The following is a 26,671-nucleotide window of genomic DNA, read 5'->3' as shown; positions in this document are numbered from 1 at the left end:
TCAATTCCTTCTCCCCGCCCTCTCTGGACAGCAAGCTGCCATGTTGTGAGCAGTCCCTTGGCATAGAACTGATGCTTCCAATCACTAACCACTGACAAATAATAAGCCAGTGAGACCAACCGGCAACCACATGAATAATCTTAGAATTCTGTAGCCCCAGTAGAGCCTCAAGATGACTGAAAGACCCAGCTACATTATAACCTCATGAGAAACCTTGAGCCAGAAGCACCTAGTTAATCGACTTCCATATTCCATACCTGGAGAAAGTGTATGAGATACAAATTGTCTGAGGTTTCAAAGTGCTAAAATTTAGTATAATTTATTCCACAACAACAGATAACTAATGCATATGGCAAGATCTGGGATATAAAATACTCTGTTTAAAAGCTGACAAATCAAATACTTTATATTTTGGTGTTCGCAGAAATTAGGCAGGCAAACCAATTTAAAGTTTTATATAATCAGGACTGCCTGGGTGGCTCAGTCAGTTAAGCATCTGACTTCAGCTCAGGTCATGATCTTAGGGTCCTGGGATTGAGCCCCGTGGGGAGTCTGTTTGTTCCTTTCTTCTCCTTCTGCCCCTCCCTCCACTCATGCTCGTGCTCCAAGTAAAATCTTAAAAATTAAAAAATTATATTAAAAAAAAATTAAAAGGTTTTATATAATAATGCAAGCCTGGGTTTTTCCTATAACTCAAAGACATATCTATTGGGGAAAAAAATGTGTGAATAAATTTTGGCTAGAAAACCCACTTTACAATTTTAACTTGAGCGTTTTAAATTCCTTCTTTGCTTTACTTTCTTCACTAGAGCCTCAGTTTCAGCTTCACTGAAAACCCGGAAGAGGCAGGAGGAAAAAAAAAAAAAGTGTACTTGAAAGCAGAGATCACCTTCTTTCATTTGTAAAAGACCAGCTTAAAGACTGCTTAAATTGGAGATAATGGCTTCTATGAATTGTGTAAAATACATCACTGGTGCCCTCTGGAAACACATCAGAAAAGTTCAAAGCCAGGAGTTCCCATCGATGCTTGAAAAAAGTGTATTGTAGTATATAAATTTATAACTATGCAATGTAGGAATTATTAGATGAGCTAATCTTAGTTAAAAACTGAACCTCGATATATATAAATTAACTTTGAGGTTAAAAAAAATTGAAGAAGTTATAAAAGAAATTCATCAAATAGTAGTTAACTCAGAATTGTCCTTTATCCTTGACCTCATTTTACTGCATTTAGAAATTCAGAAGCTGGCTTCCCCTTATTTCCTGTTGTTTCCCCATCCTGGATAGGAATTATCGGATTGACACTTCCAGTTCTGGCAAGCCAGCAGCATTTAAGAGAGGGGGAGAAAAGTCACATCTGGCCAGATCTTCAACTTGTTTCTAAGTCTGCTTGTTCCTGCCTCTCCTGCTGTTTCTTCTGCTTCCGCAAATATGATTAATATCTATGAATTTGTAAAACTCTGCCTTGTAAGCAAGGCTGAGGGCTTTCCTTCCCAGAGAGGCTGAGGTATGGAGTTAATGAGAAGCGAGACTGTGGGGAATGAACAGAAAGATGCCAATGTTAAAGTAATTGAGCATGAATATCAAACACTGACTTGGGAACACTCTTCATTTGCTGATGGAGAATCTGATCAGCTGGTGGGCAGCGGGAACATGCCCAGAACTGCTTTCCCTGCCAGCCCCAGAATTTCCAAATCGTAACAGCCTATGCATTACAAACTTGGTATCTTTGTTTCCCATCTAGAATCATGCTTTCCTTTTTTCTTTCTTTTTTCCTTTTCCCTCCTTGCCTCCCTCTCTCCTTCTTTCCTCCCTTCCTATGAAAGGCTTCCTCTTTCTTCTTTCCGAATTTATCTCACTCATCCCCATGCCTTATAAAGAATTTAAATTTTTATCTCAGTAACTGCTGTTTCTTTTACAAATGTGTGTGATTTGCTAACGCCAGTTCAGAATAACACAGATGATGGTGCTGCGGCTAGATGAATTGCTGAGGCTATAATTTTTAAAAACTCTGCATTGTCTTCTAAAACGAGTGAAAGCTTAAATTATTAATTACTGTAACACACTCCTACGTGTCTCCTATCATTCTCAGATCATATGGACGTGCTTCGTAGTGGCAAGGATCACTGGAAGGTTTGCATGATAGTGATAAAATGAACACCTTAATAAACTGTGTGTCATTATTAATTTCAAGTTGTAATGAGTAGTTTTATTCAGAACAAAGTAATAATAGTTTCAAGAAAACTAAAATTAAAGAAAAAAAACTGTGGTTCTCAAATTCTGGGGACACATAATTATGCACTTTTATAAACATTCATTTACAGGGCTGTTTTTATTAGTTTACAATGCAAAAAATAGACAAAACTTAAAAAAAAAGTCCATTGGGAACTGGTAAATACAGTGTATTCATTAAAGGAAATTAAAAATGAATTTTGAAAAATATATATTCACTAATGAGGCTGTAGGCAGTAATAGTATATTAAATGAGCCGATATAAACTATAAACTCATTTAAAATATATATGCATAAAGTACTAAGCATTAATGAAAATCTGATGGTGACAGAATTACTAAGACTGTGTTTCCCCTTACATTTTCTAAATCTCTATTTGAATGTGTATTACAATTGCTATAATTTTTTTTTTAAATAATCAAACAAAGAGTTTCTAAATCCCCACGCATACGCCAAGGAAGCCAGAAAGAACATAAGAAAGGCAATCATATGAGATCTTCAATATAAAAGTGTTTATAGTTTACCTTGGCGGCATAATATTCTTTAACTTCAGGCCTAATAGAATCAAAGTCTCCATTGATGAATTCAGGCAAAAAGCTGAAACAAAGAATTCCAAGTAAGTCAACTATTAAGACTACTTGTTTGTTAACCTTTAAAACTATGCCAAGAGGATGTCTTATACTCTTGTTTTCTATATAGTATGATTAAGAGTAACTCCACATGGGGCACCTGGGTGGCTCAGTTGGTTAAGCGACTGCCTTCGGCTCAGGTCATGATCCCAGGGTCCTGGGATTGAGCCTCGTGTCAGGCTCCTTGCTCAGCGGAGAGCCTGCTTCTCCCTCTCCCTCTGCCTGCTACTCTGTCTGCTTGTCCGCGCACGCGCGCGCTCTCTCTCTCTCTGCCAAATAAATAAAATCTTTAAAAAAAAAAAGAGTAACTCCACATACTCAACTAATTCATCAACTTAGTCACACTATCAGTCAATGTTTATCCCCCTTTAAAAAATAAAGATTAAAGAAAATTCTTGGTTTAAAAAACTCCCAGTTCAGGGGCACCTGGGTGGCTCAGTCGGTTAAGCATCTGCCTTCAGCTCAGGTCATGATCTCAGGGTCCTGGGATGGAGCCCCACATCAGGCTCCCTGCTCTGCGAGGAGTCTACTGCTCCCTCTCCCTCTGCCCCTCCCCCCTGCCCATTCTTTCTCTCTCTCTCATTCAGTCTCACTCTCTTTCAAATAAATAAAATCTTTTTAAAAAAATAAAATAAAAACCTCCCAGTTAAAAAACCCTAACACCAAGACACATAATCTTTCTATATTACTTTCTACATATATACAAACCTTTACATTATTGTGCCCTCACATAAGTTCAGAACTTCAATAAATTTGAATAGAACAGATGAGAAGGATGATTAGGCATTCTCTGCAGAGCAGGAGTCAGTTCAAAAACATTTTCCAAATGCCCTGTTAACACACTTCTAGAAACAGGAGGTTTCTAGACAGGTTTTAAATACTACACAAGTCACAGGTACCAGGTAGAGGGAGAGAACTCCCCAAAATCAATGTTTCTAATTACATCATGATTTTCTTATTTCTCTTCCCCACCATTCATATTTTTTTAGAACTTTTCCAGAAAGTCTATCTTCCTCTATGTACATAAGCCCTCCTTTACTTTTACATAAAACACTTGCAGGACCTGGTAGAATTTCTTCCCACTTAAAACACCTAAGTGTGGAAAAATAAAACTTCCTTGGATTTCTCAGTGCTCCTACAAAAAGTGTTAGCCTCTGGAGCCTCTGAAAAATATTATTATGTAAAGAAGGGAATGTTTACCTTCATCCTCGAGAAATATTCTGCTTTTCACACCCCATGAGAATTAGATTTGCAGGCATTTATCTAGTTAATTGTTCTGATTCAAAAGAATAACAAAACTTCAATATGTCTTCTTAAGAGGGCCAAGTTGCTACATAAAAGACTAGATTCCTAGTTAAAAGGAGACTAGAGCTTTAAGTCGCTGATTATTCTATGTCAAAAGAGTGGAAGCCCCAGAACCTGGGGACATCTCTAGGTCATAAAAGCCAAGACACAGAGGTTATCAGGCTCCTAGAGAGATTCTACTGATACACCAATGGGTTGGGGTTAGGATTCAGGGTCATAGAATTTCCACAGAGACTTCTGCAAGAGGGCAGAAGCTGCCACAACCCACTTAAATTTAGGGGGAAAAATCGTATTTCCTCTTCTTTCACTTATGCAGGGTGCAGCTACAAGCACAGGACAACGGACCTGGCTGTCACTGCAGGGCCAAAGGGTAAGAACTAGAGCAGTGGGGACTGAGGTATTAAGAAACCAGACTCGGAACACTTTATATGTGCACTCAGGATAAAATTAATAAAGACGAACATGAAAAACCCAATACTAACTCTGTTCTTTCATGCAATTTTTTTCAAGTTTTTAACTTAATTGGAAATATTACTTCTTAGGTCTAACCTCATCTAACTAATCTGTGTTAGATCAACTCTTCTTTGAGCTGTATGTCCGTAGGACAAGTGGTAAGGAGTTCTACCACAATGATCTGTACCGTATAAAGTGCTTAGATTTCATCATTGGTTTGTTAACCAATGATGGTAACCTACTGAAATGTTTGTTAATAAAATTGTTACATTCACTGAATATCAACCATGTACAAAAGACAACAGTTTATTTCAGAATAATGCAGAATTGGGAAGTACCTAAGTTTTTAAATCACTTGCCTGGTTTCAGTATCTTCCTGTAAACTTTTCTCCTCAAAACGTCCCTGGCCACATAGCCATTACTTCTAATTTCATCTTATACCTATTTAAGTAAATACTTTTTACTCTATCCACATGAGAACTAAAAATAGACTATTAGGTCTTTCCTCATTGTTTTTCCTGTTGCAAAAATTCATGTATTTTTGAAGTTTCTTTAAAATATCTCCCTCAAACAACATTCAACCACCCACAGAACAAACCTCATACAGATCTCAGAATATTATTATTGCTTGCTAGGGTCTGAATGTTTGTGTACTCCTAAAATGCGTATGTTGAAATCTTAACTCCTAATATGATGTTATTTGGTGGTGAGGTCTTTTGGAGGTGACTGAGGCAGGAGGGTGTCCTTGTGATTGGGATCAGTGCCCATGTAAAAGAAACCCCAGCTCTCCTGTCCCTTTCACTATATGAGGACACAGTGAGAAGACAGGCATCTATGAAGCAGGGAGTAGATCTTATCATACACTGAACCTTGATCTAGGACTTCCCAGCCTCCTCAACTACGAGTAATAAGTACTTGTTTACAAGCCACCCAGTCTATGAGATTACTTAGAGCAGGCAGCAAGGATGAGGCACTGTTGGAAGGGGTAAAAGGAATCGTTCCTCCAATATCCTCATTATCCTTTGTGAGGAACCGAGGTCCAAGAAGTCAAGTGAATTTTGTATGTATGGCCGAGTATCCAATCTACTTCACCATGTAAAGCAGCCATTTAAACTTAGGACTCTGGTTCTGTGCAGTATGAATCATCCAACTTCCTCATAAAACTGAATTTATACGGCTCTACAAATTTTAGTCCCTCAGATATCTAGAATCAATTTGCCCATTTCCAAATATATTGATTTTGACAATAAATACAAATGAAAAATAAAAACTGATACAAACAGGCAACTAGTGTCTGTCCCCCTAGGATATATAATTTTAAACAGAATTAGATCTCTTTTATCGCATACTGTGAATCATGAAGGAAAGCAATCCTACAAATTTACTTATATTTTCATATAAAATATTAACAGGAAAACAAACATATTGGTAAAAGATAACTTCGATTAACTTTTTAATATAATTTTCTCCAATATAACATATGTGCTTTAAAAATGAACAAGAAAAAAAATGAACAAGGATGCTTATTTCTAAGAAGGCTCATGCCAAAAATACACCTGCTATACAGGCTGAGATGACCACAATATTATAACTTTTTGTGATGTAATAAAGTAGTGTTTGAAACTTCCTGAAATGTGCTTTTGGACAGAGCAATTAAAAGCCCATCCCACATTTCTGAGGCACCGGTTGCCATGGTACTTGGGCGTTCTGAAGAGGTACTTACTGGGGATGACACTTCACAGATATAGAGGTATGATGTTATGATAAAAAGAGTTTACACAGGAAGATTATTTTCGCATCTCTTTGGGGACTGATTGCTTATAGCAAGTGCCCAAGGGTCTACAGAATTCTGTCTCCACTGACCATACTTCTGTTCACTCTTGGCATCAATCAGACCAGTACACCTCATCTTGGTATCCTCAATCTACTGGCACTGATTGGTTGGTACTAAAAGGTGTTCCAAATGCTCAATAAATAGTTTGGACTCTTTTGATTTTTACATTTAACTCTTACTATACCTGACACTCACTAATGACAAAATAAGAGTTCAAAAACTAATTAGTGAGCTGAAGATCCATAGCATATAATAATCAAGAGGGAGTCTGATATATTTAGAAAATATGCCTAAACATGATGTGTTAGCACCAAGTACACAAACGCTGATAATAATACAGTGAAGTAAAAAGGTAGAGGAGTGGGTGGGCGGCAAGAGGAAATGAGAAGAGGATGGGGCAGAATGGGGAAAGATGGCAGGAAAAAAGGGGGAGAAGGGAAGACTAGTGAAGGGGAGGGGAGGAAATGCGGAGAGAGGAGAAGATGGGAAAATGGTAAAAGGGGAAGAAAAAAGACAGGAGAGGGAAGGCAGGGGAAGACAAGAGTGAAAAAGAAGGAGGAAAGAAGCACTTATTACAAACTTATTATGCTTTGCCCAACACTTCCTAGCTTGTCCAAATTACTGAACTTTCCAGAGTCTCACTTCTTCACATGTAAAATGAAGATAATTTAGAATGGTTGTGAAGATTAAGAGTTAATCCACGTAAAGCACTTAGAAAATGCCTGGCACACAGTAAGCACGATTTAAAGCCCATTGGCTAAAATAGAAGTTATTACTAGAGAAGCTAAGTAATGTGCCTGAGGTTATAAGGCTAATAAGAGCTAGAGCCAAAATTCAAACCCAGGCAGCCCAATCTTTGTTCTTGGACAGCTATGTCTACAGCCTCCCACATACGTACATTTATGAAATAGAGCCAAACGTTGTCGTGGAGAAAGTTCTCTACACAACCACATGACTCCCCTGCAGGTTTCATTAATCAGCATTAATTTGGTCAACCTGTATATTTTAGGAAAGTATCACCGAAGCAGAAGAGGATGATTTGTGCTGCTTGCTAAAGGAAAGATGGGATTTGATTAAAGGAATATGTATCTGAGAACACTGCTGAAAAAGAGTATGGCTACAGATACAAGGCAAAAAATGGTACTCTGTCCAAAGAAAGGAGGAATTAATCACTCAAAGATTTGAACTAACATTCTCTGCAAAACTGCATAACTTAAATAAGAGGAGGGGGGCAAAAAGGTGATTCAAAATATAATAAGGAAAAATGACTGTATATATAGAAATCATTAGTTCAACTGTCTTCATAAATACATCTCTAAACGTAATAAAGGTGTCAAAAGATAGTTAAATATTTGCATAATTGTGGATAAAAGAGACGTTCTGAGGAAAGAGAAAACATACAATGACAAAAAAAATCCTATTAGGTTGTATAAAAATGTTAACAATGTGCTTATAAAAAAGTATAAGGTCAAATTATAATATTTTTATACATGCAAAATATATAATGCATAAAGACTGTTATCCCTAATATACAAATAGTACTCCAAACTGGTAAAGGAAACAACTCCAATAGAAAAAACTGTCAAAGGCTATTCAAACCACACAAGGAAAAGTCACACGAGAAATGCAAAAGGCACTAAGTACATGAAAATACGGTAGGTAATTACTTGTCAAAGAAATAAATATTAAAGCTAGAGTAGGATACTGACACAAGAACTTGTCAAAAATTAGGAGTAAGTGTTGCTAGCCTGAAGAAAAACAAGTACACTCACAGAACACTGGGATCATGAATGGAATACAGCTAACAGACCAGCAATCCCACTTGAGAATCTATGCTACAAAGGACAGTACACAGGATATCTGTACAATAACAACAAGGAGAAAAAACTAAATGTTTAATAATCAGAGAAGGTTAAATAAAATATAATGTCCCCTAATAGGGAAATAGACAGCTTTAAGATGAGTTGACTTCATCCTAGAGTTGACAACTATCCCAGAGGGAATGTCTACTCCACGTTATTGAGTAAAAAAAAAAAAAAAAAAAATAAGTTCTATGGGGCGCCTGGGTGGCTCAGTCATTAAGCGTCTGCCTTCAGCTCAGGGCATGATCCCAGAGTCCTGGGATCGAGCCCCACATCAGGCTCTTCCGCTATGAGCCTGCTTCTTCCTCTCCCACTCCCCCTGCTTGTGTTCCCTCTCTTGCTGGCTGTCTCTATCTCTGTCAAATAAATAAATAAATAATCTTTTTTTTTAAAAAAAGTAAGTTCTAGAGAAATGTATATGCCCTCACCTTGTTTGCGATTAAAAAAAAAGTTTTTACATACAAGCTGCACATAATCACTGTATACAACTTGATAAATTTAGAGATAAAGACACACCCATAGAACCATGACCACAATCTATGTCATAAACATACCCATCACCTCCAAAATTTAACTCCTGCTTTAGTATTAGCTTTTATAAGAACAGTTAATGTAAGATCATCAGTGTTTTATAGTTCTCACTGTACTAGTCTTTCTCTTCCTCGGTTAAGTTTATTCCTAAGTATTTTATTCCTTTTTGACAACTTTGTAAGTGAAATGGTTTCCCTAATTTCCTTTTCAGATACTTTGTTGTGTGTAGAAATGCAGCTGATTTTTGTGTATTGATTTTGTATACTGTAATTTTGCTGAATTCATTTGGTCCAACAGTTTTTTTTTTTGTTTTTATTGTGCATGAATGTGTGTGCAGTCGTTAGGGCTTTAGAGATATAAGATCATGCCATCTGCAAACAGAGCTAATTTTACTACTTCCTTTATGATTTAGAAGACTTTTATTTCTTTTCCTTGCATAATTGCTCTGGCTAGGATATCTAGTACTACGCTGAATACTAGTAATGAGACTGAGAATCCCTGTCTTCTTTCAGATATTAGAGGAAAAGTTTTCAGCTTTTCACCACTGAGTAGGATGTTAGCTGTTGGTTTTCCATATATGGACTTTATTGTGTTGAGGTAATTTGAGTTTTTAATCACAAAAGGGTGCTGAATTTTGTCAAATGCTTTCTATGCACCTATTGAGATGCATATGTGATTTTTATCCTTCATTCTGTTACTACGGTGTATCATGTTGATGATATGTTGACTCATCCTTGCATAGCAAGGATAAATGCCACTTGGTCATGGTATCTGATTCTTTTAATGTGCTCTTGAATTTGGTTTGCTATTTTGTTGAGGATTTTTGCATACGTGTTCATCAGGGATATTGTTCCATAGTTTTCTTTTGGGATCTCTGGCTTTATATCAGGGTAATGCTGACTTAATTTAAAAAAAAAAAAAAAAAGGAAAAAAAATGGAAGTATTCCTTCTATTTTCTGGGAGAGTTTGAGAAGGAATGGATTGATTTTTCCTTAGAAACTTAGAAAAATTCATCTGTGATATCATCTTTTCTGGCCTTTTCCTATTGGAAGGTTTTTGATTACTGATTCAATCTTATTTGTTACTGATCTGTTCAGGCTTTCTATATCTTTTTTTTTTTTTTAAGATTTTATTTAATCACTGCTTCAATCTCGTTACTGCATATTGGCCTATTTAAGTTGTCAATCTCTTCCTGTTTCAGTCTTGGTAGTTTATAGGTTTCCAGGAAGGCATCTATTTCTTACAGGTTGCTTAATTTATTGGCATATACTTGTTGATAATAGTTTCTAATGATTGTTTCTATTTTCTTGGTGTTAGTCGTGATCTCTCCACTTTCATTCATAATTTTATTAATTTGGGTCCTTTCTCTTTTCTTTTGTTTTTTTGTTTTTTTGGTTTTTTTTAAAAGAATTTATTTATTTATTCGACAGAGAGAGACAGCCAGCAAGAGAGGGAACACAAGCAGGGGGAGTGGGAGAGGAAGAAGCAGGCTCATAGTGGAAGAGCCTGATGTGGGACTCGATCCCGGAACGCCGGGATCACGCCCTGAGCTGAAGGCAGACGATCAACCGCTGTGCCACCCAGGCGCCCCCGCTTTTCTCTTTTCTTTTGGATAAGTCTGGCCAGTGGTTTATCAATCTTATTAATTCTTTCAAAGAACCAGCTTCTAGTTTTGTTGTTCTGCTCTACTGTATTTCTGGTTTCTAATTCACTGATCTCTGCTCTAATCAGTTGTCTTTTCGTGCGTGGCTTAGGCCTGTTCTTTTGTTCCATCTCTAGCTGTTTAAGGTGTGAGTTTAGGGACTATATTTTTAGATTTTTCTATTCTTTTGAGTGAGGCTTGGATGGCTATGTATTTCCTCCTCAGGACTGCCTTTGCAGTATCCCATAGGTTTTGGACCAATGTGTTTTCATTCTCATTGGTTTCCACAGATTGCTTAAGTTCTTCTTTAATTTCCTGATTTACCCAAACATTCTTAAGCAGGATGGTCCTCAGCTTCCAAGTGTTTGAGTTTCTTCCAAATTTTTTCTTGTGATTGAGTTCCAGTTTCAAAGCTGTGATCACCAAGACAGCATTGTAACTGGCACAAAAACAGACACACAGATCAATGGAACAGAATACAGACTCCAGAAATGGACCCTCAACTCTATGGTCAACTAATCTTTGACAAAGCAGGAAAAAACATCCAATGGAAAAAAGACAGTCTCTTTAATAAATGGTGCTGGGAAAACTGGACAGTTATATACAGAAGAATGAAACTCGACCATTCTCTCATACCATACAAAGATAAACTCTAAATGGATGAAAGACCTCAATGTGAGACAGGAATCCATCAAAATCATAGAGGAGAACATAGGCAGTAACCTCTTCGACATCAGCCACAGCAACTTCTTTCACAACGAGTCTCCAAAGGCAAGCGAAACAAAAGCAAAAATGAACTTCTGGGACTTCATCAAGATAAAAAGCCTCTGCACAGCAAAGGAAATAGTCAACAAAACAAAGAGGCAATCCGTGGAATAGGAGAAGATATTTGCAAATGACACTACAGATAAGGGGCTGGTATCCAAGATCTATAAAGAACTTCTCAAACTCAACATCCAAGAAAAAATTATCAAATTAAAAAATTGGCATGGGGCGCCTGGGTGGCACAGCGGTTAAGCGTCTGCCTTCGGCTCAGGGCGTGATCCCGGCGTTGTGGGATCGAGCCCCACATCAGGCTCCTCCGCTATGAGCCTGCTTCTTCCTCTCCCACTCCCCCTGCTTGTGTTCCCTCTCTCGCTGGCTGTCTCTATCTCTGTCAAATAAATAAATAAAATCTTTAAAAAAAAAATGGGCAGAAGATATGAACAGACACTTTTCCAATGAAGACACAGGAATGGCTAACACACAAATGAAAAAATGTTCAACAGCATTAGCCTTCAGGGAAATTCAGAACAAAACTACATTGAGATGCCACCTTACACCAGTTAGAACAGCAAAAATTGACAAGGCAAGAAACAACAAATGTTGGAGAGGATGTGGAGAAAGGGGAACCCTCTTACACTGTTGGTGGGAATGCAAGTTGGTACAGCCACTTTGGAAAACAGTGCAGAGGTTCCTCAAAAAGTTAAAAATTGAGCTACCCTATGACCCAGCAATCGTACTACTAGGTATTTACCCCAAAGATACAGATATAGTGAAAAGAAGGGCCATATGCACCCCAATGTTCATAGCAGCATTGTCCACAGTAGCCAAACTGTGGAAGGAGCCGAGATGCCCTTCAACAGATGAATGGATAAAGAAGATGTGGTCCATATATACAATGGAATATTACTCAGCCATCAGAAAGAATGATTACCCAACATTTGCATCAACATGGATGGAACTGGAGGAGATTATGTTAAGTGAAATAAGTCAAGCAGAGAAAGACAACTGTCATGTGGTTTCACTTATTTGTGTAATATAAGGAATAACAGGGAGATTGTTAGGAGAAGGAGGGAAAAATGAAGGGGGGAAAACAGAGTGGCAGATGAATCATGAGAGACTGTAGACTCCGGGAAACAAACTGAGGGTTTTACAGGGGAGAGGGGTGGGGGAATGGGCTAGCCCAGTGAAGGGTATTAAGGAGGGCACATATTGCATGGAGCACTGGGTGTCATATGCAAACAATGAATCATGGAACACTACATTAAAAGCTAATGATGTACTATATGGTGACTAACATATCATAATAAAAAAAGAAAAATATTTATTTATTTGACAGAGAGCGAGAGAGAGAGAGAGAGAGAGAGAGTATAAGCAGAGGGAGTGGCAGGGAGAGGGAGAAGCAGGCTCCCGCTGAGCAGAGAACCCGAGGCGGGGCTTGATCCCAGGACCCCGGGATCATGACCTGAGCCAAAGGCAGCCGCCTAATGGACTGAACCACCTGGGCGCCCAAGGTTTTCTATTTCTTCTTGACACAGTCTTGGTATGCTTTATTGTATGTTTCTAGGAATTTATCTATTCCCTTTGGGTTGTCCAATTTGGTGGCACATAATTGCTCCTAATAGTCCTTTATGATCTTTTTTATTTCTATGACACTGGTTATAATATCTCCTTCATTTATGATTTTATTTATTTGAGTCTTCTTTCTTTTTTTCTTGGTTAGTCCGGGTAAGGATTTTCAATTTGGTTTATCTTTTCAAAAAACCAACTCTTACTTTCATTGATTTTTCTTTTTTCTTTTTTTAAAAGATTTTATTTATTTATTTGACAGAGAAAGAGACAGCGAGAGAAGGAACACAAGCAGGGGAAGTGGGAGAGGGAGAAGCAGGCTTCCTGCCGAGCAGGGAGCCTGATGCAGGGCCCAATCCCAGGACCCTAGGATCATGACCTGAGTGGAAGGCAGATGCTTAACGACTGAGCCACCCAGGTGCCGCATTGATTTTTCTATCTTTTTCTCTATTTCATTTCTTTCTGCTCTAATCTTTATTTCTTTCCTTATATTAACTTTGGGATTAAGTTTTTTTTTTTTTTTCTAGTTCTCTGAACTGTAATGTTAGGTTGTTTGAGATCTTTTTAAAATACAGATGTTTATTACTATTAACTTCTCTTTTAATATAGCTTTTGCTGCATCCCATAAGTTTTGGAATTAACAGGGCTTTAAAACAATAAAATAAAAACAAAAATACCTGTAAACCTATTCATACATTTTTGTATAAGCATGAAGTAAATAATGGTAGTGAATGGATGAAGCTGTTGACACTATCTCAGAGGATGGGATTTTTTTTTTTTTTTTTAAGATTTTAAAATAACAAAAGTAAAACTAAAAGAGATGACTAGAACACCGAGATTAAACAAAAATAAGCAAAAATAATAATAAAGGAAATACAAATAAAATCTTTAACACATAGTTAAAATAAAAATTAAGGCTACAGTGAGAAGAGAAAAATGATAGAGGGAAAACATAACTTTGCAAAAAAAAAAAAAACCTTGAATTAGAGAAAAAGTAAAAAAGGTACAAAAAAGAGAAAGATCTGAAGGCTCTTACCCTAGATGAAAACTTCTAGGAAATATTTTTTGAATACTTCCTACATGCCAGTCTCTATATTTCATTCATGCATTTTATATTAATTAGTAAAATTTTATTTAATTTTCATAACCATTCTATAAGGTTTTTATCATCCTAATTTTATGGTAGAAAGCCAAGTCTGGAGATATGAAGTAACATACACATATGTCACACAGATTCAAAATGTTCTCCCCTCCTCCTCTTCCTCCTCCTCCTTTCTGAATTGAAGATAACCTTGCCTGGCATAGGGAAATTTTCTTGCTATACTTCCCTCACAAGATGCAATTCCACTTCTTCCAAAATCTTGGCCCTTATGTGAAATATTGTTCTACTTGTATGTCCAACCAGGGCTGCATGGTAATCAAAGAGCAGGGTGAGTGCAGTGCAAAGTTACTCAACACCATAAGCTATCAATCCCTAGGTAAGCTCCAGTTAAACTTTTCAAGTTTGTGATTTGTTTTAATGAATAGAGAAGTGGTAAGGAGAGGCACGATTATAAAATCATATGAGGTTGCTGAAAGCATATTTTATTCTAGGCAGTGAGCAAACAAAACAATATTCAATTCTGTGCCCAAGTGTTCTAAGTCAATATCAACAGTGCAAATTCTGTGGGTAAGAAATTAAAATAGATGGACTGCTCTTTCCATCTGTGCTACGGGAATTGACCTGTAGCCACTGCAACCAGTTAGAAAGCCAGACAAAGTATGTGAAACAATGGTGTCCGGACAGTGGAAAATAGGCAGTTCAGGACAGTGCTTACTGAAACAAGTGAGATGAGCCCTATTATTGTCTCAGCTTTCTTCCTGGAGCCAGTTCTAGCCAGTTTTCTAGTGATAGGAAACTCAGAGACCTATGGTCTCCTCAAAAGAGGGGACCAACTTTAAGGGAATATGAAAAGCTAGGAAATATAGAAAAGAGTATCTGAGAAAATGGAACTACAGGGAGAAAGAGACCTCTAGAAAGCTGCAGAAAGAGTTTCTTGAGAGTTTGGACACATACTTATCTATACACAAATGAGAAGTCCAGGGTGGGGGGAGGACCACCAGAAAGCAATGGTCACAACAATTCCTAAAAATAAAATACGGCTGGCTAGAATCCATGTTCCTGTCATCAAGAATACAGAGACATAGTAATAAACAGGTCATTAGAGTCTCACATTAAAAGTAAGACTAAATTAGTCCCAGAATAAAAGTTGCTCTGGACCTACCACAAGGAAGATTATTTACTTTTTTAAGAAAGTTTAAAATAAAGTTTCAAAAGCACCAAACTCACCCATAAGTTATTGAACCATATCTCAGAACAAAAGTCAACACTGTTAGAGGAATAAAACAAATCTAGTAACAACTCCAAATTAAAAACGTACAGCAGTCAATCAAAAATTACCAGGCAGGCAAAGAAGAAAACCATAACCAGACAAAGAAAGACAAAGAGGCTGGTGCTAACAGATAAGGACATTAAAACAACTATTACAAACCTGTTCCATACACTCAAGAAGGTAAAAGCAAGCATGAACACAAGCAAGAAATGGAAGATATACAATAACTACAGGGAACATTTAGAAATAAAAAATACATTATCAGAAATGAAAAATACACTGGAGAATTAACAGATCAACCACACAAAGGTACAGCTAATAATCCAACGGTGGACATAAAATGGAATAAGAAAAAATGATACAAAAGAAGGAAAAGGGGAGCAACTTTATGGCTCAGTCAGTTGGGTGTCTGACTCTTGATCTCAGCTCAGGTCGTGATCTCAGGGTCGTGAGTCAAGCCCCACATTTTGCACTAAGAAAAACATGGTTGAAAGATCTTAAAAAAAAAAAAAAGAAGGAAAAGGAAGAAAAAAGAATGGAAAAAGTGGCAAAATGTAGATTTAAATGTAGTAGATTTAAACGTAATCATACTGATAAATACATTAAATGTACATGGGCCAAATGCTCCAACTGAAAGACCTAGATTTAACATTAAATGAAAAAGATATCTGTCTACAAAAAACTACAGACATAGATGGATTTACGGTAAAAGCATGGCAAGAAATACACTATGCAAATATTCATAAAAAGAAAGCAGAGCAGATATATTATTATAAGACAAGGTGGACATCAGAACAAGGAATATTGATAAATATAAAGAAGGGGCAATTTCATAATGATAAAAGGATAATTTAATCAAAACAATTAACCAATCAGTATACAATAAAAGAGCGCCAAGATAATCAAAAATAGAAAAAAAAGACAAATCCATTATCATTTTCAACAATCCTCTCTTAGAAACTGATAAAACAAGTAATTCAAAAGAATGGAATATACTCCTATTTTATTCTTTTGATGCTATCATGAATGTCATTGTTTTCATAATTTCATCTTCAAATTGTTCACTACATTGATCTTGTTTCCTGAAACCTTGAACTTGTTTATTAGTTCTAATAATTGTTTTAGTAGTATACTTAGGATTTTCAATATAAATAAGATCATATTATCTTCAAATAGAGATAGCTTTACTTTTTTTGCTATCTAGATGCCCTTTTTTTTTTCTACTCTAACTGCCATTACTAGGAACTACAGAACAATGTTGAACAGAAGTACAAAGGCAGATTATCCTTTCCTTGTTCTGAGAGGGTAAACATCCAGTCTTTCACTGTTAAATATGATATTAATTCTGGGGTTTTTGTAGATGCCCTTTGTTAGTTTGAAGAAATTCCCTTTTACTCTTAGTTTGTTGTGTGTTTTATCATCAAGGGTGGTGGATTTTGTCAAATATTTTTTTATGTCTATTGAGATCATCATGTAATTTTTGCTTTTTATTCTGTTGAAATGATGTATTACATTAATTGACTTTCAGAAGTTGAACCACCTTTTCATTCCTCAGACAAATCACACTTGGTCATGGTGGATAATTCTTTCTATATGTTGTTGGATTCAGTTTCCTAGTATTTTGTTGAGGATTTCTGCATCCATATTCCAAAAATATATGGATCTACTGTTTTCTTATATTGTCATTGGTCTAGTTCTGGTATCAGGGGAACATGAGACTTAGAAAATGAGTTGGGAAGAATTCCCTCTTCTATGTTTTCCAAAGACTTTGAAGAACTGAGATTAATTATTCTTTGAAGGTTTTATAGAAATCAATGGTGCAGCCATCTGGACCTAGGCTTTCCTTTGAAGTACTTTTGTTTTTTTGTTTCTTCCAAATTACTAATTCAATCTTTCCATTGCCACAAGGCCTATTCAGATTGCCTAGTTCTTACTCAGTTTCATTATTTTGTGTCTTTCTAGCAATCTGTCCAAAAGAAGTATTAAACTTCTTTTGTACTTTTTTTTGAAACCTGACATTGTAAGGCAGTAGTTCTCATCAGATTTAATTCATCAGCAAATTTGATACAATCTGTATCAGAATCTTTTTGTAGAAACTGACAAACTGATTTTAAAATTCATATGGAATTAATTGTAAAGAACCCAGAATAGGCAAATTAATAAAAAAAAATAACAAGGTAGGAGGAACTCTTACTTTTCAACTTCAAAACTTACTAAAAAGCATGGTAATCAAGGTGGTGTGGTAACGGCACCAGACTAGACATACACATCACTGGAATAGAAATCATAATGTACAGAAGAAACTCATACATCTATGGTCAACTGATTTTTGACAAGGATACCAAGACCATTCAGTAGGGCAAGAATCGTAGTCTCAACAAGATACCTGTCAACAAATGGCTGGAATAATTGGATAGTTATACACAGAAGAACGAAGTTAAAGCCTTATTTCCCACTACACACAAAAAAATGAAAATGGTTGAAAGATCTAAATATAAGAGCTAAACCTATAAAACTTTTGAAGAAAAGATAGAGATAAAAACCTCATGATCCTGGATTTGGCAAAGAATCTCGTATATGACACCAGAATCATGAGCTACAAAAGAAAGAGGTAAACCAGACTTCATCAGAATTTAAAACTTTTGTGATTCAAAAGATACTATCAAGAAAGTGAAAAAAAAAAACGCTGAAAAATGGGAGAAAATATTTTTTAAACTCACAACTTTCAACCTCATATCTTAATTTCCAAGAATCTACTTTAAGTGCCAAGAACTCATACAAAGTCTTATTTTAAAACTCACCTAAGTTTTACTTACCAATGTTATAAAAAAATTAAGAACATACGTTTCTGATATATGAAGACTAATAAAGAATGTAACATAAAATTTATATTTAATGACATAATATGTTCATAATACAATGTTAAAGAACAGGTGTGATGTAAAACAATATATGCACAAAAATCCCTATTTTATTACATGTGCACACATACACTCAACAAGAGAGAAACATGCTTACAAAAATAGGAAATTGAAAAAGATATGTAAAAATATCAATACTGAGAACCTAGGTGATTTCAAGTTATTTTTATTTTTTCTTTGTATCTTCCTATATTCCCCAAGTTCATTATGATGAATCTGTTATTACTTCTATAGTAGGAGGGTGGGTGAGGGTAAGAAACGATGTAACTTTAAGAGAAAGGAATATATAGGGGTGCCTGGGTAGCTCAGTCCGTTAAGCGTCTGACTTGATCTCAGCCTAGGTCATGATATAGGGGTCATGAGATTGACCTTAAGATTCTGTCTCCCTCTCCCTCTATTCCACCCCCACTCACATGCACTCTCTCTGTCTCAAAAAAATAATTTAAAAAAAGGAACATATAAAGTTAAATCAATAATCAAAAGGTAAATACTAAATAGTAAAGATTTGGTTCATTTAAGTGAATTGACTTTTTTATTGCTATTATTCGTAATTATGATTTCATTAAAATTGCTTGTATACAGTTTGAAATTTGAACAAATAAGTACAGTTTGATTCAGACTTTTGCTATGTATGATTTGGCTAAAACCATTGGTTTCGTTAACCATTGCCACCTATACCCGAACTCGACTCCATCGTATTAAAGCATCAGAATGCATCAGTGCTATTCATGACCTTCAACCATTTCTCACCACATCAGAAGGACATGTTGGTGAACAGCTGCCACACTGAGGAAATTCACCATGAAAGCCCTATTACTGGTAATAGGAATCATAAGACCATACTCCTATGCGAAAATGTTCTTTTTACTGACTGATATAATGGTAAGATGACAGAAACTATAGTTGTTTTTCTTGCTCCTAACACATGGAACTGCTCTCTAGTTACTAATAACCTACTAATGTACAGCCTAGCAGGAAAAAATTGAATACACACTAGAGGCCGCTAGTGATAAATAAGTGATTTTTGCAAGAAGTAAAAAACATGATGAGAGCAGTAGAAAGAAAACTGCATTCTAAGCTTCTAGCTTCAGCTGCCTTTTTAAGTACTATGCTTCAAGTCGCAAAACATTTTTTTCCATCTATAAACTTCTAATTTTTTTAGTAAGAACTAAATCTGGGCAAATTTCCTCTTAAAAAGAAAAATCAAGGGCATTTTGTAATAATTTGTATTATTGTATTCTTAAAGCAAAGTTTGTGCTTTTAAGCAATGAAACCCTTTTACATAGTACAAATTAGAAAAAAAAATTCTGTCACAAAGATTCAGATCAAGTAAAGAAAACCTTATTGTGTGATGTAAATTTGTCTTGTAATAGTTCACTGAGAGGAAGATATTTTTAAAAGCAAAAGAGATCTAAAAAATATCACAAGCCTTGCAGAAAAATCATGAATCTTAAGAGTGGGATTTTAAAGAGTATACTTAGAAAAATATTTTTGATAACATTAACTCAGAGAAACCAGAATATGATTAAAAGCAAGCTTTTCTATCCCGTTTATTTTTTTTGAGGGAGTACATATGTGCAAGTGGGGGTGGGGGACAGGGTCAGAGGGAGAGGGAGAGAGAGAATCCCAAGCAAACTCCATGTTCAGTGTCGAGCCCCACGCGGGGCTTCATCTCATGACCCTGAGATCATAACCTGAGCAGCCGAAATCAGGAGTTGGACACTTAACCGACTGAGCCACCCAGGCACTCCAACGATACCCTTTTCTGAAAATTTGTGAGGAATGTTATTAAATTTCCCAAAATACATGAGAGGTATTTTTATCATTTACACATATAATAGGTTAACACTGACTTCCTTTTCACCGTCATTAAGAGAGTGACAGGGGAAAAAAATCTCATACCTAGGGGCATTTTATACCAAAGTTTTAAGTTAGAGAGGTGTACATGGCAGGGGAAGTATGAAAGGGGATTCCTGAAGACCATTAGCTGATCCTCGGACAAGTTGACAGCACGGGCAGCCAGAGAGAAGGTGTTGTGCGTGGGCATTTGTGGAGATTTTGTTTGTATCTGTATTTGCATTTGGCTGTCCCTCCCCATATTTACAGAAGCTAACATGGTGTCAATCTTGATACTAGGCACAGATCACTCCAGAAAGAAACAGGAATCGCGTATTTACTCACGTCACCCCTACAAACAAGGGCATAGCCAGATTTTCCCCTAACCGCCTCAGCTTGGTCAATCACATGCTCTTACACAAGAAAAGAGAAGCCACTGGGAATTCATCAGCAGCACCCAGTGCCCGGCTCACGGAGGGTGGAGAATAAGCCCTCACTTGTTCTTAGAACATAAATGCACTGTGAATTTGGTTTCCAGCTTCTGGCATATTTCTTCCCAAGCCCAACATACCAGTCTTCCCACTTACTGTTACTTATAATATTTTTAATTGATTTTGTTGCTGTTGTTTACATTGGAGTTTTTCTTTTCTTTAAACCAGGAAACCCCACTGATACAAAAAAAAAAAAAATTAAATAAGAAGTTCCTAACAATGTTAACAGGAGAGCTTTTACTATCAGGCTCTGATTCCTCTCTTAAATAAAAGTAAATAAGAATTACTTTACTGGGTGTCAAAATATGCTTTCATACTTAACCTATGAAAGTAGAATACATTACATTTTTATGGAAGAACATGTCTAACTATTAAGCATATAATGGCCTACTTATTGGGGATGAGAGCGTGAAAAAGCCAGAGACAATGCAATGCTTTAACTGGGTGATAGGCTGGCAGGAACACGCAAAGAGGTGATTCCAATGTGTTGTGATAAATGTTAAGGGAAGCAGTGGGTAAGAGAACATCCCAGAAGGACACTGACCATAACCTGTTAAAGCAAGAAATCTAGCCACCAAATACCCTTACCTAGTTCATTCAGGATTCGTCAACTATTGGCCTGTGAGGAAATTATAATTATTTTCAGAGAAAACTATCTAAAAGGAGTAAAACTGCTCAATTAAAAATATTTATCAGTTTTTGTCAAATTTGGTCCTGCGTGCTAGAGTTATTTCCCAAGATAAATAAAACAAGAACAAGGAATTTTGTCTAATTAAGTAGAAACACCTATAGACAATTTCAACATAGGGATGATAGTCAAGGATTGCTTAGAAAATTTTAATTTATACCTGACTTAGATCTACGGAAACTGTTACCAGCAAAGACTTCTGGGGAAATATAACACGTGAGCAGAGTTTTGAAGGGATTCTATTACTTGAAAGAAAGCAGAAGAAAGAAGGATGTTATAAATGAATTTTAAAAGAGGATTTAAAAAAAAAAAAGAGGGTTTTTGTTGTTGTTGTCGTTGTTTTAAAGATTTTATTTATTTATTTGACAGAGAGACAGCCAGCGAGAGAGGGAATACGAGCAGGGGGAGTGGGAGAGGAAGAAGCAGGCTCCCAGAGGAGGAGGGAGCCCGATGCGGGGCTCGATCCCAGGACCCTGGGATCATGCCCCGAGCCGAAGGCAGCTGCTTAACGACTGAGCCACCCAGGCGCCCCTGCTTTTGTTTTTTTATTTTTTAGAATAGGGTTTTTATAAGTTAATCAGATACAGTGTTCTGTAAAAGAGTATTTCCATGTGATGTTAAAATAAGTCCTTGGCATTTCAATGGGCATGCCAATGGTTTTTTTAAATAATTGACAGTGTAGGAAACCAACATTTAGAGGACACCAATATTTTAAAAAATCATTGCTTCATAGCTAAAGAGCACTAATGCTTAAACAACCACTCCTTCCATGGCCCCTCCTGCCTTATGTAGCGCACCCCAGGTGTCAGGCACCCAAGCATGGTACCCAGCACAAATGCACGTAACCAGACATCCAAAGCCAAAAACAGAGCTCACAGATCCAAATGGGATGAACACCTTCTTCCCTACAGTTCAAGCAAAGCACAGCTGATCTCATTCAACAGAAGTGCTAAGCACAATTCTAAATCCTACAATTTGGAGAGTGTAAGTCAACATCTTAAAAATTCATGACTTTATTATTATTGTTATTATTATTCCTATCAACCTGGGCATTTACAGACCAGTGTCTCCTTGTTCATCATTTAAGTTCCCTTCCTCTGACTTTCTGAGAAGAAGCTCTCTTCTATTGCCTAGGTCATAGAATATCCAGACATAAACATATTAGACATAATATACACATGTACACAGTCAAATACGTGTGTGTGTATATATGTATTTACACACAATGATTTTTTTTCTTAGGGTGGCAAAATGTTTTCTGTTGTATTTTAAGTAACTTACTGAGACTTTTCAGCATATTCTTGAACTCTCTGGCTAGAGGCAAAATTGAAGTCTTCAAGAATACAGTCTCAAACACTGCTTAGATCGCTAACCCTGGACTGTAAGTGAAAGTCCAGAGCTTACCTTGGTGTAAGTGACATTTGGGTATATTCCCACAAAATTGATTAACTAGCCCTTGCTTTAACTGAATTCCAGCTGTCATTTTTCCAACCCTTATTAATAGGAAGGCCATAGCTGGTTTGGGAGCAATCCGACCATCAACTCAAGTTTCCTGTCTTATAATGATGTGTCAACAAAAAATGCATGCTGTCCTGTTGTTGTTCTTGTGCTTACTCTTGGTCTGATAATACAAAACCAAAATTTTAATAATGATTAAACTCCAAAGAAGTATCTAGGTGTGTGTGTGTGCAAGCATGCGTGTATGTGTACATACTTAAATGAGTACGAACAATCAGACAGGGACCATTCTACAACTTTTTAATAAACAACATATGTATACACACATATTATGTGACTATTCTCAAATACTACTAACTCAGCAATCTAATAATATATTGAAAATGAGCCAAAAAACTTGAGCTCTTAAATTGTATTAACAAGTGCAAAAACTATTCAAAAGTTTATTTCTTTTCAAAAAGCAAAATTAAAAGAGCCATGTTTACTCAAAACTTTTGACAGATGATCCAGGTTTCTCTGAAAAATCATCTGAGGGTAATTTATTTCTGAAGACTCCATCCACAGTGCAGGAAAGGAAAAGGGTTTTGTCAGGAACATACTTTATGAAATAGAATAGCCATAAAGAACAATGCCTCTGATTAAATTTAGTTGTAAACCGACTTCCTGCAGCCGCTTAAAATGATTTTGCTCTGAAAATTTATTCTGACTTCATGCATGATCTGACAAACATAGCATCTTTGCATACACACTCTGCCCCCAACCCCCACAAAATGATCCAGAGCTATGCATGGATAACTTTGAGATTTCTGATTTATGGCATTTGATAACCAACAGACTAAAATATATTACAAAACTAATTCAATCAATAATTCAAGATAAACATGCCCTTACAGTTTATTGTGTAGGGTTCTTTAATAACAAGACTCCTATTACAAATTTTCTTTTAAATGTGCTAATCATTTTTACCTTCCATCATTTTAATTAAAAGGCCCAATAATGTTGACATGCTTACAGAGCTTAGTAATTTGATTGCATAAATACTTTTTAATAGAAAATTGTCAAAGTGACTAAAATTCTTAAGGCTAGGCTTAGAAGAAATCAAGGCAAACCAATGATCTTTGGATTTCCTGAAGCAAGTACACACTTGTTTCCTTTCTAAATATGTTCAAGCATACTGAAAGTATCGTTTTTTTTTTAACTATGCCATGAAATGTGTAAACGTTAGTTAAAATAAATCCTGATCATTGAGAAAATTAGTCACAGGTCGACTGAAATCAGTTGTCATATATATTAGAGGTTATTGAGATCACAATATCCGCTCAGATCCTTGACACCAATTTATTCCATAACGATTTTGTATTTATGTCTTACTCCATAAAAAAACTAGCAGTACTGAGCAAGCTTTTGCAAGATTTTCACTAAGATACAGCAGAATATAAGCATTACATATGAATCTCTACTACTATTTATCTAACCGCTAGGGTGGAAGTGACAACTTTGAAAATCATGTTTGGCCCTGACTAAAAGAACATTCCCTCCCAAAGAATCACTTGAAAAAAGTGTTAAGAGATTCCAACTAAAAGGATAATTCTTAAGAACCAGGTCTATCAACTGCATTCAATGAACAAACAAGATTGTGGTGTACCCACATAACAGACCACCACTCGACAGTGAAAAGGGACAAACTACTGATAGACACAATCACACAGATCAATCTCAGAAGCATTTGGTAAGTGAAAAAAGTCACATACATAAAACAACAAGCTGAATGACTCCATTTATTGGACATTCTAGAGGGTTTCAGGAGCCAGACTATAGGAGTTGGGGACTGACGCAAAGGGATAGGAAGGAACTTTTCAGGATGATGGACACGTTCTATTCTTGACTGCTAGTGGATATGCCTGTATACTACTACAAAACTTACTGAATTGAATGCTTAAAATGGATCAATTTTATCGTATGAAATTATACCTGAGCAAAGATGATCAAAACCAAAAAAAGAACCAGAGAAACTAAACACTATATTCTTTCATTCCAACCACAATATGAAAAGAGCTTAAAACCTTTCTAAGAAGTTGTACAATTACCACGTGCAAAGTATTAACTATGAGAGAATATTTACAGCTGTTGTCTGAAACTAGATCATACACATATAACTATCCTGTAATTCATCATATCGTAGATTTGAAGGGCCCCCCTCTACCCTCTTGGCTTATCCGACTCTTGTGTGACCAGCTCAAGTAATACATTTCTTCATCAAGATTTCTCTGAATACTCCAGAAGGTCCTGCTCTCTCCCTGAAATGTCACAAATGGAGAAATCATAGCCCAAGGAAGAGAAATTACTTGCCAAAGTCTCATAATAATGAAGTCACAGAATTCGATTTTGGATCCTGACCTGAGGAGTCTCTGCGTGCCTTCTCACCACACAGCTCCCAGCATGGAATTCCTTCTATCTACAGTGAACGGACAGAGAGGACACACTTGTAAAGTTATTCATATGGAAACAGACAGATCACTGGTTCCTAAGAGTGTGTCGGATACTGGCTACCAGGTGCCTGGTTTGGCTTTCGAGGCTGATCTGTAACAGCTAGAATCCCACATTATTCAGTTACTTAAATCATAGTCTGAAGTTGGCTTAGCTAGGGCACGGTGAGTTTTAGAGCCACAGCAGTCATTCCGATTCCTACTGGATCACTCTGAAAAGCAGTATTGATCTGCTCATAAGAAAGCTGCAAGAATTTATAAAGCTAGGAAGTCTGAAATTCAAACTGTGAGAAAATTAATGGTCTGATCAGAATAAGAAACTGGAAATGAATCCTTTTCTATTTGAGCACTACAAGTTCCCCCTTCATCCCTCATTGTTAACACCTGTTTTCATGAATGGTCATCTGTGTGATTTCAGGGAATTTTTATTGGATTCTAATCTTTTAAATTCAACAGAAAGCAACTCTCAAATATCTGAGCTAAATTAGAGTAATGTTTATATGATCATCTGTGGGACTTCCCATTCAGGATGCTGTATTCATCAATTATTCCGAGAAAACTAACCAAAAAACAACACCCTCCCCCCATTTCAAGTCCCTGTACACTAATGATACCAAAATTCACAGCTATTCCTCAGACTAGTATGCAGATGAGTTTCAGAGTCTCTGCGTCCTTTAAAATCACAATTAAAAAACACTCACATGTAGCACTGATACCCATGTTACTCTCAAAATACCAATGAATTCAAAGGCAAGAATATATGTTTGATGATAAAAGACTCATTAAGATAGTCATAGGACACAATGTAAATGTAAGACATTCTGGAAACAAGTCGGACGAATTCTATACGTGATCAGACAAAATGGGCATGATCTTTCCAGATACAAGGCACTTTGGTTTATACATACTAATAAACTATCTGAAGTTTCTTCTGAAGCCCAGGCGGTGAGGAGAGAAGCCAAGGGAGAAAACGGAGGAAACAGCTTGGCTAAAATGGTAAGTAAAAGACAAACCCTGATACTCAAGGTAATGAGTTTAGATTTTATCCAGGAGACAAAACAGAACCTTCCCTCCTCCTTGCTAGTCAACACATGCGTGTGCTGTGTTGGGGATACAGATTAATAATTAGCATGACCGTAATTCTCTTATAACCTATAGCAATGTTTCTTAATCCATTTTTCAGGTTCAGAGAGATATCGATTCTATATCCCCAAAAAAGTCCATCTAATCAAAATTCAGTATATTATGATTCCATTTCATAAAGACCAGAGATAGGCAGAATTACTCTAACAAGCATCGGGTCAGACAGCAGCACCCGATGAGGATGTGGACATGGTGACGGGAGGGAACAGAGGAGGAGGAGGAAGAGGAGAAGAAAAACAAAGAGTCCTCCAATGCATATCGATGATGGGCAAGAAACAAAACCTGCTCCATAAAATCTCCTAGAAAACCTTACCCTGCTTCACTTGTTTTTTGGTTTGTTTGTTTTTTTTTTTTTCCCCCTCTACATCCTGTGACTATTCTGACTACAAGGCTGTGCTTTACCATCCTGGTTCAGACCAACGGTGGGTTTTACCTACTTTCAAGAAGTCAGGAAGCA

General features: G+C 36.5%; 1 protein-coding gene across 5 annotated transcripts in view; it reads right to left on the bottom strand.

Annotated features, from left to right (window-relative positions):
- The window catches only part of TPK1 (thiamin pyrophosphokinase 1), a 317,859-nt gene that overhangs the window by 168,842 nt on the left and 122,346 nt on the right, over window positions 1-26,671 (bottom strand). For all 5 annotated transcript variants that reach the window (XM_040643865.1, XM_040643864.1, XM_040643866.1 and 2 more), the window contains one exon: window positions 2,757-2,829. In XM_040643865.1, coding sequence (XP_040499799.1) covers window positions 2,757-2,829 — 73 coding nt within the window. The remainder of the gene's footprint in view (window positions 1-2,756; window positions 2,830-26,671) is intronic.

This window comes from Ursus maritimus, unplaced genomic scaffold (genome assembly GCF_017311325.1).
Source record: "Ursus maritimus isolate PB19 unplaced genomic scaffold, ASM1731132v1 scaffold_3, whole genome shotgun sequence".
Lineage (NCBI taxonomy): Eukaryota > Metazoa > Chordata > Mammalia > Carnivora > Ursidae > Ursus > Ursus maritimus.
This window is presented reverse-complemented; position numbering and strand designations above follow the sequence as displayed.